Source organism: Biomphalaria glabrata, chromosome 10, assembly GCF_947242115.1.
Source record: "Biomphalaria glabrata chromosome 10, xgBioGlab47.1, whole genome shotgun sequence".
In the NCBI taxonomy this organism is placed as follows: Eukaryota; Metazoa; Mollusca; class Gastropoda; family Planorbidae; genus Biomphalaria; species Biomphalaria glabrata.
Window position 1 is genome coordinate 14634535 of NC_074720.1, and position 14394 is coordinate 14648928.

Consider the following 14394-nt stretch of genomic DNA (forward strand, 5'->3'; position numbering starts at 1 on the left):
ACAGAGAACCTTTATACGCCAAACAACGGTCCGTTTTTTTGACTTGGTTGAGATGTCTGACAAATTCCACTCATGCAAGAACATCTTCGACTAATTAAGAACGCCGAGGCTCACGGCCAGTAGGCTACCTCGGATATTGGATTCAAAACGAGTTTGTGGACCTGATGACATATTTTCCCATCATCCTTGACAGCACGCTTGATGTTATCCACAAAGAACAGATGTCTTTTACATGGCGTTTTGTGGACGTATCAGATCCAGAAGTTAAGGTGGAGAATATTTCGAGTTAATGTAGTTTAAAGGCCAATATAATATATGTAGTACAGTACTTTCGTTAGGTAGTATGTTTTGTAACACAAAATAAGGCCTTCAGCGTTTGAGCTGGACGGATCCCATTAGCGTGATACGGTACGATAGGGGGCCTATTTATAGTCTACCTTGACGGCTCTGTCTGTTTGGTAAAAAGTTTGAACATATTTTTCTCCCAGCTCCCGTTCTCGGACCAAGTTGAACATATGCACAATTATTCATTGTACGTGACAATACACGAATCAATAGCACAATTAATCAATTTTGCGAACACCGGTATGGACAGTAGGCCTATACAGAGAATTCTTATGGTCCGACAGTTACGCTAGGCAGGGCACGTATCACGTAGGGGGGGGGGGGCGAACATATGCCAAAAGCAATCTTTTTTGGGTGAGCTAAGAGGTGGTCGACGTAACAGAGGTGCCCCACGGAAACGCTTCAAAGACCAGCTTAGGCGCCAACTTACCGTAGCTGACATAGAAGAGAGCACCTGGTTGCATGCGGCCTCAGAACGAGATGTAGGCCTACCGTCACAAAAAAAAAAAAGCACTGTATATATATATATAGATCTATATTGAAAAGGGTTTTTAGTGACTCTGCAGTATGCAACGCAATCGCGGCACAGTGAACAAAAGAGGGAATTGCCTTCGTAGCCTATATTTTCGGCTGCACTTCGGCATTAAATTATCGGAAAAATAAAACAAATGTGTTTCCATTAGTATTTTTTTTTAATTATGAACTATCATAATAATAATTACAGCCATATTAATCGTTATACTATTATACTAACATTTTACATCAATCAAATTCATTGTATCATTTTGTATGCTAGGCTTACTTTTATTAAGTCTTTTTTGTTTTTTTATTAGTCATTTCCTCCTTTTACACGTGCAGGTTAGAGGTTAGAATGAAAAAAAAAAAAAGAATTCTAGAAGAAAAAAAAAAATCACTTCCCAAGCGGGGAATCGAACCCCGGCCTCCGCGGTGAGAGCGCGAAATCCTAACCACTAGACCACTTGGGAGGATACAAATATATGTAAGTTTTTAATAACTTTTTTACTTTAATGTCTGCTTTACCACTTTAACTACATAAAGTCACAAGCTCAGACCAATATGTTTACTGTATGTGCCACAACTTTTGTTCGGTATGGATATAAACTAGATCTAGATCGTGACCCCGTGTATGTCGAAGGCGCTGTCTAGATCTAGATTCTAGATCATAGGGTAAGAGCGGAAATTACCCATATCTAGTCTAGTGAGTATTATCAGTATAGACTACTAGTCTGGAGACTGACAGTCGAAACCTGATATTACCGAATAATTATTCAAATACTGACATTACTGACTCTCTCAGTCTACTCACTTAGACGTCTTAGATCTAGATTAATCTAGTCTAGATCTAGTCACTACTCATCTAAATCTACTACTGGCTCTACTCTAGAAATTTAGATCTACTATCATCTAATAATGATTAAATGATAATTAATATATATAGATTAGATATATAATGTAATGATCTAGTGACTCTAGTCTTTCTAGTCATCTAAATCTAGGCTCTAGACTCTAGATTCTAGATCTAGATTCTAGATCTACTCTAGCGGCGGCTAGCCAGTCTAAGAGATCTAGATCTATCTTAATCAAAGTTAATCTATTATTCTATATTATTCTAGCTATTCTAGACTAGACCCTCTACTATATACATCTACTTCTAGTACTGACTCAGTCGTCTCAGTCAGACTCAGTCTCAGTCTACTCACTACTGAAGTACTGCTCTACTCTATTCTAGATCTAATTCTAAAGTTATAGATCTAGTTATACTTATACATACAGTATTACAGTACAGTTATAGATCTAAAGATCTAGTCACTACTAGGCCTAGCGGCGGCTAGCCAGCCTAATTCTAAGTACTCTAAGTATTTTAAGTAACATTAAATCTAATTAATAAGTCTTATAATATAATATATAAGTCAATAGAATTAAACAATGAAATTAACTTTCTTTCTAAAGGCAAAGGTTTTTAATACTTTAACTTTAAGGCAAAAAATACACACACAGACATGCACATTTTTGTTTTATTTTATTGTGCAAACTATGTAAGAAAAACTTCCTTAATTATTAAGGCTACTGATTTTATCATGGTTACTGTAAATAAATGGGACGGTATTAAGCCTATAATGCTATATTGGGTGCAAGTAAAAAACAAACAGTAATAACGAGGAGCTACTTGACACATCTAAAAAAACTAGGGTTCTTTGAGATTTTGTTTATACTTTATAGACTATAAAACTATAGATCTAACCAATAATATATGGCGGAAAACAGATTGAGTTCTCAACATTCTACTTTTAGGACCATTTTTTTGACCAATTTCAAATTGGCTATTATTGACATATTATATATCAAATTTATTGCCCAAGAATAGAGGAATTCAAAAAAAATAAAATCAGAAGCAGCAGACAATTATTTAACTTGAAAAAATGAGGTCAAACACACTTACTCCTAATAATGAAAAATCCATCACTCACAGAAGATATGTCCAATTATCCATGAATTTCACAAATTCACAATATTATTAATAGAAAAATATATCACAAAGTAAAGTATATTTATAGAACATTTGAAAAAAATATATAAACATGTGTTTTAAGACATTTATGCCTATTAATTGAGCCCCCCCCCCCCCCCCAGACCCCACCCCCTCGGTAAAAAAAAAAGTTGCAAATTATACTTTATCATCATCCTGAATAACAAAACCATTATCAGTTTTGACATAATATGTATCTATTTTAATGCCCAAGAACAGAGGAATCCAAAAAAAGTAAATTCATTAACATCAGGCAAGTATTTAACATAAAAAAATGAGATCAAACACACTTACCCCTAATATTGAAAAATCCAAAATTCACAGAAGATATGTCCAATATTCCATGAATTTCACAAATTCACAATATTATTAACATAAAACTGTGTCACAAAGTAAAGTATATTTATACATTTGAAAAAACAAACAAACAACTTTGAAATGTATTTATAACTAATAAATAAGTCTCCTCTTCGGCCCACCCTACCATAAAAAGTCACTTTTTTTTTCTTATATTTATCTTCATTTTTTTTTTTATATATATAATGGAAAACCTTTTAGTAAAGTTCAAAATTGCATTTAAAAGTAATTGATCCAAAGCTCCGCAATTAGATCTAGATCTAGCAAACAAAGAAAAAATATGCTGGAGTGTTAACTCTTTCTCTCCTAATCAACAATACCATCATTTATTTGACCTTATTAAATTTAATTAATATTTAATTTTATAAACTTGACTTTGTGTTATATAAAAAGAGCATGCATTTCCCTTTAATTGTATACCAAATACATTTTCTGATAACAAACAACAAAGCTATTGAAAAGTGACCAACTGTGGACAAGTCTACAACTCTAGCTCTTGAAAATATATTATGATCCAAATTTTAGAAAATAATTTTTTACTAAATGTATTCATATTTTCACAAAACTTTATTATAACATTTAAAAACACATAAGATGGTTATCTTGAGCTCGTCATCCAACATCACAAACATCTTGAACATCAATCTAAAGAAAAATCTAATAGAGCCTTTTTAAGCCCCCACTCTTTAAAAACATCTTTCTCTGTAAATACATGTTGAAAGAAGGAAATTCTTGATGTTTAGTGGAGGGAAACAATTCGAGATAAAGTTTTTAGTTATTGAAAACATTTATGTAAGGAAAAAAAGTGAGAAAATAACTTTAAAAGCACAGACGTTGCCAGAATTGATCCGCACAGTATGGCTGGGTGAAATCAATACTGGGAGCATCATTATGGAGTCAAAGGGTTAACTTTTTAATTCTTTGTTTCTTTACAGAGCTTGAGGCTTCCCTCCATGTACTTGTAAAATCGAAATTTCAGAATGAAGTTAAAAGTTTTAGAGTTATACAGTGGAATTGGTGGCATGCATTTTGCACTAAAAGGTAAATTGATTCTAGATTCAGCATAGAATCTAGACATTGACCTAGTTAACGATGACATAGAGAGGTACAGTTTTGATGTTAGTTGTACTTTAAATCATCTCCTAGTTTGAAATCTTAGTCTAGGACTAGAAAGTATAGTAGATGTTCTGAATTTTGAGTAATCAATAAGTGAACAAATCCTGAACATTAAAAACAATAAAAGATACTGATATTTTACAAAGAGAATTACATGAATTACAGAAATGCGAATCGATTGGACCATGTCTTTCTCCCTAAAAATGCTATTATTACAAGTAAAAACAACAAACTTTTTTAAAACAAATAAAATCTACTAAGATTATCTAAAAACATTTACTCAGGCTAAAAACTCCAAATACCTAGATGTTATAATAGCTGAAAAATTATCTCAGAATCTCTAAATTGATGAAATTATTAAGAAATCAAATAAAGCTCTTGGTTTTTTAGTGTGATGTCCTGACAGGGGGGAGGGAAGATCTCTTATAGGTGTCTTTGTAAATATTTTAAGTAAGAGACATAGTTTCATTGTCTAAGTTGGACCTTTTGTAAAGTGTACCATTTTTGCAAGAAGCATCTGCAACAATATTGATTCAAAACTTTTTGAAGAAGACATCTCAGTGAACACAATTTTTCTCAACTTTCTTTTGTTATAGTGGTTGAATTTACCCGAACTGCTTATGTTGAGGACTTAAAAAAGAAGGTCAGCGACAAGAGTTCTTAATATAGACATGAAGATTATTTCATGACGATCACATGCATTACAGATTTACCTGTGCTATATATATATGCCTTAATTATTCCTCTCATAATAGCATATGGTCAGTGTTGCCTTCTTATTAATCTTAATTTGATGTACATATTGGCCTGTTTCTTCCCTTTTTACTTTAACCCTTCTTAATATGCGTCTTTCTTACTATGAGAAAAGTGTGTTGTAGATGCCAAGAGAATGAATTTCTAAAGCTCAGAACACAGAAAAACACTTCGCAGACCCTGCTGGAAGAGAAGTGAAAATTCCCCCAGATCCCCTAGCTGGAGGGGGAACCTGCTGCCTGTACAATATTATCTCCAAATACATTTTTTTTCTTATTTATTATACAAAACACTTTAAAATATCAACGAAATACTACTGATACTTCAGAAAAAAAAAAGAAATAAGTTGTGCAGTTCTGAAGCTGAATTGCAGTTCAGAACTCCTTTGTGCCCATGTCCTGGGTTGATCATTCTGATATTCACACCCAAACAGCATTTCTGAATCTATTGACACAATTGCACACAAACCTTTGAATGTTGATTCAAAGTAGGTTCTTAAATCTGGCAGCTGACAATAGACTTGTCACTTTTATGTCACTACTTAACTTCTACTGTCAGCTTCTGGCATAAGAAATATGTTACACTGTCCTAAATTCATTGGCCTCCTTCAGTCGTAGAACGACTATGGTTCATCTCGAACACTTTTTCATGTGGCTGTGTAGCCCTATTTTGGAGAGACACTTCTGTCCACATATACTGCAGGTCAAGGTGGCTTTCGCTTTAGTGGTAGTGGAGCTGGCCTAAATATGTCACTTTAAATAGTGCCATTACTAATATTATCAGCTAGTATATATATATATATATATATATGTTTTCAAGTTATTAATTAAAGTAATTGTTTTTGGACAAAGAGAAGTTTCTTCATTGAATTTAGAACGTACTTAGATCATATCTGTCAAGTAGTAACTCCTAGACCTAGATGATCCTCTTATCAATTGGCAACATTCTGTATGATCATTTTATCAACATAGATCTGTCTACTTCTATACGATCATCTTATCGAAAGATCATTTCAAGATCCTCGGCAATCACGATCATTGATGGTGCAATATAGTTCAAGTCTGATTGTGACAGTGGCACCATCTTAGATTGTGACATCAACGCCATTGATGATCGTGACATATATATATATATATATATATATATATATATATATATATATATATATATATATATATATAAATTGATGTTCTACAAAATGATGGCATCCCGATTGTTTTTATTAATTGTGTGATCATCATCAAAACCTTCTAGAAAGATGGAAATAAATTATAAATATATATTGCGAGGATGCTTATTTACAGTGAGTATGATGAATGAAATGTCAAAACAACAAACATTAACAGTAGTTTTAAGTATTTGGTTCTTCTCATCCACACAGTTTACAGGTGCCATCTCTGTTGCTCAGGGATTATCACTGCCACAGGGTTACAGGCCTTTGTCACTCTCCATTTGTTCCAAAGCAGTTGTAATCAGACAAAATTTTGCAGAACTGTACATCTTCCACCTCCCTGAAATGACCTTCCACAACACCCCGCTTCTTGTCTCCCTGACAATACCATCTACTTGTCCTTCACCTCCATGCTGGCCTGTTGAAAGGCGACTTCTATTTCTTGCCTTTTTAAAGCCAGCTCTAGTCATAACTGCTGTTTTTTGTTTTTTTTTCACCATGATGAGTTTCAGCACTGTTGTAGATGGATCACATTTAGTGGGTCTTTTAATTCTATCAACTAGCATAAATAAATAACCTAATTGTGAGAATTATTATGTCATTTCTTTATATTTTCTTTACAGAAAGTCATTTAGAGTATGAAATAGTCCTGGCTATAGACATTAATACCACAGCAAATAAAGTGTATAAGCACAATTTTGCTGACACAAATTTGCAAAGTTTTGGCATTGAGGTAATTTTAGGATTGTATGTAAGTTGATAATTGTTGTACTCTTATATTAACATTATTTTTCATAATGCTATAATTTTGGTTGTTTATTTTATTTCATAAAATTTAACATAAATCCAATCCATAATAAAAATAAAAAAAAATTCAAATCCTTTATTACAGGAGAAATTAAGTTAACTATTTTGTATGGTCTTCCCTTTCTTAGTAGAAGTACCAGTGTTAGTGTTATCAAAAAGGATTGACATTAGAGCCTGTTAGACTGGAGAATATTATCTAATTGTGCTCTACTCTCACAAACACATCATTTTATCTTATGTCCACTTTACTAAATTGGATCAATCATGGAAAATGGTTTTAAAAAATCAGACGTGTGCTAAAAAAAAACAAAGGGGGTAACATTTTGAATCTTTCATTGTTATGTTTCAGAAACTTAGTTTAAAGATGTTAGAAGATCTTCAAATCAACACAATTTTAATGAGTCCTCCTTGTCAGCCATTTACTAGAGTGGGGAAAAAAAGAGATTGCCATGATGTACGAACAAAATCTTTTCTCCACATCCTTGATCTGATCAAACTGTAGGAAAACTTTTTTTTCAAAAGAATTATTTTAATATCTTCATTTTAGTTTCATTTATATACTTGATACTGTTTAGAAAATGTTATTTAACACTATGTCGCACATGAAAAAGTATCCCACTTCATTTGGATTCTTTTTGAGGCTACTTTTTCATGCGCGACCCTGTATAATTGCTATTAAAAAAAGCACTTTTTTCTTTATGTATATTACAGTCTTAGGTGAAATTTTTCTATTTGCACCATCTTTTATAGATTTTTATTTTATTAAGACTTTTGAAACAAAAACCATATCTGTCTTGCATGACTTAATATACTTAATGAACCAGCACATTACATATATCTAACATGAGCACATTCTCATAATAAGTTACAAACACATTTAAATAGAAAGAATGACAAGTGATATAGAATATCACATCACATGTACTAAAACATATACTCAATATGTTAATTGTCTCACCCGGCACGATAAAACCTTGGACATGTGTTATAGCAACATAAAAATGGCCTATACATCTCGATCGTTATTTCCCCTTGGAGAGTCAGACCACACAATGATCCATCTTACATCCACGTACAAACCGGTTTTAAAAACAAAACCTGAAGTACAGTCCATCCAGTCATGGTCTGACGACGCTGTTTTACAGCTACAAAGTTGTCCGGAGCAAACAGATTGGGACATATTTGTAAACAACTGCCCAGACAGATGAACTTACCACAACTGTTAATTCCTACATCCAGTTTCGTAAAAACATTATTGTACCAAACTAGAAAATTAAAACATTCAGTAATAATAGACCCTGGATGACCAACATTAAAAATTAACATTCTGTCGTCATCGAGAAGTACATAGAAGTCTATTTATAAAGCGCTGATTATGAGTGTGTATGTGTTTTACGTGTGCGAATGTCGTTCGTATGTGCATCTATATTGTGCATCTATATTGTTATTGTACAGTAGTTACATTGAGGTTGTCAATTGTTGTCAAACCGAATTTCCATTTGATTGGATCAATAAAACTTATCTTATCAATTGTTGCAACATAACTTATTGAAAATCTCCTGTTTTTATGGTTTCCTTTCTAGGCATTTTACTACTGGTACTTTTGAGACTAGTCATCTATTTTTCTTTTTTTAGGCCTGCTCTTCTTTAATAAAAACACATTTCTGTACTTCTACACTTCTATTTATACACTTTTATGTTTCTCATAAGATATTTCGTAGGCACATAATGATTTATGTACATGAATTATCTGATTTTTTTACACTTGGTTTTATATGAATAGAATGTGCTTCAAATGCTGTTCAAAATTCAACAATAGTAAATATTATTTAATAATAAATGATATATAATATATAAATAATATATAATATACCAGCATAAATAATATTCTACATTAACATTTTTAAAATTCATATAAGGGATCCACCAGTATGTTCTCTGCTTACTTTTTTTTAAGGTAGGAGTTTTTCAATGTTTCACCTGGTGATGTATTAAAATGTGTTTTTTCTTATTTTATGCCAGGATAAAAGTAAAACCTGTGTACATTCTTGTAGAAAATGTCAAAGGGTTTGAGACATCAGAGACTAGAGGTCAGCTGATTGAGTGTTTGAAATATTGTAATTACACTTATCAGGAGTTTCTACTGACTCCATTACAATTTGGAATCCCCAACAGCCGGCTCCGATATTATCTTACTGCCAAATGGAATCAGTGTTTGATGACTACAGCTACTGGTAATTACAGTGTAAGAGTTATTGTTCCAAAGTTATATTCTCATATTTTATTTGATATTATTCTTTCAACTCCCATTGACCAATTTAACTCTCCCTAATTATTTTCCAAGTTCCCACGGAATTATTCATTTTGCTCATATGTATTTCACTACCCTCTTATGATTATACTTTGATAAGTTTTATTTGTTTGTTATCAGAAAATATTATATTTGGTTTAGAATTAAAGGGGAATAATAAGATAAAACAAATGTTTATAAAACCAAAATAAAAGTTAAATTTGGAAAATGGAATTTAAAAATAAAAACTTACTGACTGTGGACAACTCTCTTTGAAACTATATCTAGGTAATATTTTATGATCCAAAGTGAACTAAAAGTATTTTTTTTTATGATAGTTATTTATATTTTCACAAAACTTAATATATAACATATATAAAACATTTAATTGTCTTGAGGTCACTTTCCGTTTCACACAGCATACATCATAATTAACAATGGTATTGTGGATTAAGAGAGAAAGAGTTGACAGGCCATTGATCTGCATTTATTTTGACAGTAGCCAATTGAGATAGCTTTCTTTTTTTTGTTTCAAGTTTTCAATGTACCAAAGTATTTTTTTTTAAACAAAGCATCCAGAAACAGTTTCATCACCCTATAAAAATATTATTCAGTAACACAATATAATATTGATTTTTTATCAGTTAACGTCATCATATAATAGCAACCAAAAATATTGTGGAAGATAAAATAACATGAATCTAATAACACAATATTCATTTTTTATCAGTTACAGATTAGCATGTATTAGCAATTAATACACAACACCTTTGCTTGTGATCTATATACCAGTACATCACATTCTTCTTACAAACAAAATTATGTTCAGTCCACTCAGACAATTTTCTTAAAGTTTTTGATGAATGAGAGTCCATTAGCTATCAATAATTCCAAAGAAAAATCCCTGCAATAAAAAATAATGTAAATAGTAAATATAAGTGTTTGCAACATAGGACCCCCCACAAACCATAAGCTTAAGAAAGGAGTGAACTGTATTTTACTTTCCCACAGACCTTTAGGATATATAATGTAACTTTATTATCTACCAGTACTAATATTTGTCCTGATTAAGAAATCTTGGAATTGAATTGAAACATTAGACTTGTTTTTAAAGTAAATATCATTAAATAAAATAAATTTGTATATAGACCTTTTTTATTATTTATTTTTCTTTTTGCTTTAAGATTTTAACAGAGCTTCAAGATTTTTCCAGCTTTTTAAAAGACAGTGTTACAGCTCATGAACAAGAGGCTGTTAAAAACACAAACTTTTTAGTTAATGACAATTCTGAAAGTTTAAAGCCTAGTTGTGCCAGAGCACAAAGTTCTGATTTGCAAGGTGTAAAAACTCAAGATAGCCAACAATCAAGTGACTCTTTGCAAAATGAAGCCAAAAGTAGTCTAAAGGACTTCGGTAGAAATATGAGATATTGTGAAGAGGATGATAAATTTATAAATGATAAAAGTCTATCATTGTCTGAATATATGGAAACTAGTGATAATATAGATCTTCAAGACTACTGGCTTTCAGACAAGGAGCTTCGAATGTTTGTTATCATGGATGTTGTTTACCCAGAGCTTAAAAAATCTATTTGTTTCACAAAAAGGTAATTAACTATTGAAATTATAGGTATTTGTTATAGATTTGAATTTAAAAAAACATTTTAAAAAATAAGTTCTGTATATATTTTTTTTAAATTTCATTTTTTTTTAAAAATCACTTTATTGAACTTTTTACTGTCCAAAATTGCTATACCATCATTGTGTGTTATTCTAAGAGTTAATTGGGTGAGTAGTTAACCCTTACGTTGACATTTAGATAGACAACATTATGTTCTTCAACAAATATTTTAAGTATTTCTTAACTTGATGTCAGAGAGATGCTCTTTTTTTTTTTTTTCAAGTTTAAATAAAAAAAAAAAAAATGAAATTTTAAATAACTTTTTCAGAATAGTTAACTATGTTAGAAAATTCTAGTTATTTGTTGACATCTGTCCATGGTTTTAAGTTGTTTTTTTTGTACATCACATCTCCTCGCTCCTGTCGTACGATCATTGCTCTCTGTTCCAATATCTTTTGCTGACATGTTGGGAGAGGCGGTACGTGTCTAATAAGTCTCCATACTACTTTGAGGCACTTAGCTAAGTGCCTTGCAGCTTGAGTTAAATCTCAAATAATTTATAGTATCCATCAAAATTTGAATTCGAGCCTCTTTTCTTTTATTTAAAAGCTAAGAAAAATTTACCACTCAGTCATACGCCCCAATAATTTTAGTAAATTAAAAAAATAAATATAGTTTTATAAATAGAAGAATATGACTTAATGAAAAAAAAAGCTAATTTGACACTCTGAAATGAATTTCAAACTTATTTAGACATTTAACATGAGAATCATTCCAACAGAATTAGTTCCATCACTTATTCTTTGATTTTTCTCTATTTGTTATAAATAATAAAAGTTCTTACTAAATACTATTGTCAAGGTATGGGCACTATATAGAAGGAGCTGGTTCAGTGGTACAGATGTCTTCAGATATACAGGTCAGTTTGATGTAGTTGTTTTTTTTTTTTTACAGTTAAAAATAATTGTAAGTGAGCCTATTCTATTACCGGTACTAATAATCAGCATAAAATCTAATGTTATGAATTTTTTTCTCAAACTTTTCAAGCACCTGGTACTTCCCCTTTGGAACTTGGTCTTGTCTGTCGCTTTTGTAAAATAAAAACTAACATGTGCATAGCTAATTTCAGATGTCAAATTATGTCTTCAGCTGTCACTCTTTCCTGTTGACAAATAGTTGTATATGTGGTGGAGGAGAGCAAATAAGGATGTTGCATTGATGCTAGAATAGTTGAATAGTTGGCTAAGTTAACAGCTTAGAAATCTTTGCTTTTTTCTTTAATGATAATACCACCATAGAAAGCGGACCAATTGTAGATTTCTCTTGTGTAATATAATAAATTGTATTTACATTTCAGATGTTTATATTTTTAAAAGACAAGTCTTTATTGTTAAATATTTCTTAAAAGACACATAGGCCTTTGAAAAAAATTAAAGAGTAGCAAAAATTATTTTTTAACAATGTTATATAAGCAATGTATTTTTTTATTTTATCATAAAATGTTAATTTTTATTAAACCAACTTAGAAGCTCAATAAATATTACTTTTTTTTTGGTGATGTAAATATAATCCAGCATGTGATAGCTGCAAGTGATCTCAAACATCAAGCAGTCAATTCTTTGAACAGAAATGATTGGGGTGAAAGTGAAATGGAAATACTGAGAAATTTGCATTTGAGATACTTTACTCCTAGAGAAGTTGCCAACTTGTTATGTTTTCCTAAAGATTTTAGTGAGTACTTTTGAAATATCTTAGCTTCTATAATTTAATGTCATCAAGTGGTCACTATTTTGTTATTCTACAAAAAAACAACATCAGCAAGGCAGTGAGTGTATGAATTATTCTGGATGTACTATACGTGTGAGATGATCCACAGTTGCATTATGACTGAAGGAGACCATGGCCATAGATAGATGTCTGTGATTTTAGTTGATTGTTTTACATCTTAAACCACTATTTATTTATACATATAAAGAATCTCTAAAGGCATTTGAAAGTTTTTAGATGCTTTTTAAATTTACACTAAACAAAATGATCAAAGTATAAGTAACAAAAAAAAAAATAAAATAAATTATCTTTATATGCCTATTTTCTCATGTTTCTTCTTGTTACAGTTGGTGGGCAGGGTAGCGTGAATGTGAAATGTGAATGTGTTTTGAAAGAGGATGTTTGAAAACTAAGAAAGGATGAAGGGATAGATATAAAGGAACATTATTAACATTGTGTATTCTGTCAAAATGATTAAAATGCATAGAACAATACACACAGTATTGTATTGTTGTAATCATGAGATTCTCATCTGTTGCTTATAAAATGGTTAAGGCAAAATTTGTTGTACCTCTTTCTGTGACTAAATGTTACCGTACTAACCCTCTTAAATTTAAGATTCCTTAAGGGTATCAATTTTTATTTTATTTTTCAGGTTTTCCAGATGGCCTGACCAAAGTCCAGAAGTACAGAGTTCTAGGCAACAGCCTAAATGTCTTTGTAGTAACACAGCTGATCCAATTTATGACCAAAATATTATGATGTTAAGTCATTGTAGTTAATGTTTTAAATAAATTTTTAAACCAATATGGATTTTCATTGGTTATTTTTTTAAATTTATTTGGCAAATCTTCTTTCATTTTATATTAAAAGCTATAATTCTGAAGTTATTTTTATATAATGTGGCTCATATTCAAGCTAGCTTCCTTAACACAGGATGCAGTTCATTAAGTAATAATGCTTTTGAGAGAGAAAAACAGTAATTATGATTTCTGTTGGTGTGACTCCTGGCTTTTTTAACCATTAGTTAATAATTCAGGCTCTGTGGCTTTGATCTGAGATGGGTATCTGATATTATTTGAGAAACACAGCGATGAAAGTCTATGTTAAACTTTCATAAAATACCACTACAAATCTCTATCCATAATTTGGTCCTGCAGATCACTACATAATAAGAGATTAATAAACTTAAATGAATTTTAACTAATACTGGTAATTTAAAATTAATATATTAAAATACTGTTGATATTAAAATATATTGGAGGCTTCCATCAAAGATGAGTACACAATGTACATTGTGATATACCGGTACTAAGGGTTTCCATCAAAGATGAGTACAGGTACACAAAGTGCATTGATACTTACTGGGGATTTCCATCAAAGATGAGTACAGGTTCACACATTGATTTACTGGAGATTTCCATCAAAGATGAGTACATAATGTACATTGAGCTATACTGGGGATTTTCATCAAAGTTGAGCACAGGTACACAAAGTCCATTCATGTTTACTATAGGGATTTCTATCAAAGATGAGTACTGGTACATGAAATGCATTGATTTACTGGAGTTTTCCATCAAATATAAGAACACAAAGGGCATTGAGATTTCCTTCCAAGAT

General features: G+C 31.3%; 1 protein-coding gene, 1 long non-coding RNA gene and 1 other non-coding gene across 6 annotated transcripts; 1 reads left to right on the plus strand and 2 right to left on the minus strand.

The window, feature by feature from the left end:
* Positions 1–1259: 1259 nt before the first annotated feature.
* Positions 1260–1331, minus strand: Trnae-cuc (transfer RNA glutamic acid (anticodon CUC)). Its single transcript has one exon. It is a non-coding gene; the product is annotated as a tRNA-Glu (tRNA).
* Positions 1332–1384: 53 nt separating this feature from the next.
* LOC106079224 (tRNA (cytosine(38)-C(5))-methyltransferase-like) lies at positions 1385–13581 on the plus strand. 4 transcript variants are annotated; one of them, XM_056042949.1, is made up of 9 exons: positions 1385–1533; positions 4186–4291; positions 6914–7023; positions 7447–7595; positions 9120–9342; positions 10572–10993; positions 11869–11926; positions 12582–12738; positions 13430–13581. In XM_056042949.1, the coding sequence occupies exons 2-9, from the start codon at positions 4231–4233 to the stop codon at positions 13534–13536; spliced, it is 1287 nt and encodes a 428-aa protein (XP_055898924.1). In that variant the 5' UTR covers positions 1385–1533; positions 4186–4230; the 3' UTR covers positions 13537–13581.
* Positions 7886–12171, minus strand: LOC129928681 (uncharacterized). The gene is made up of 2 exons (XR_008780148.1): positions 12058–12171; positions 7886–10291 (listed from the first exon to the last, which is right to left on the minus strand). It is a non-coding gene; the product is annotated as an uncharacterized LOC129928681 (long non-coding RNA).
* Positions 13582–14394: the final 813 nt, after the last annotated feature.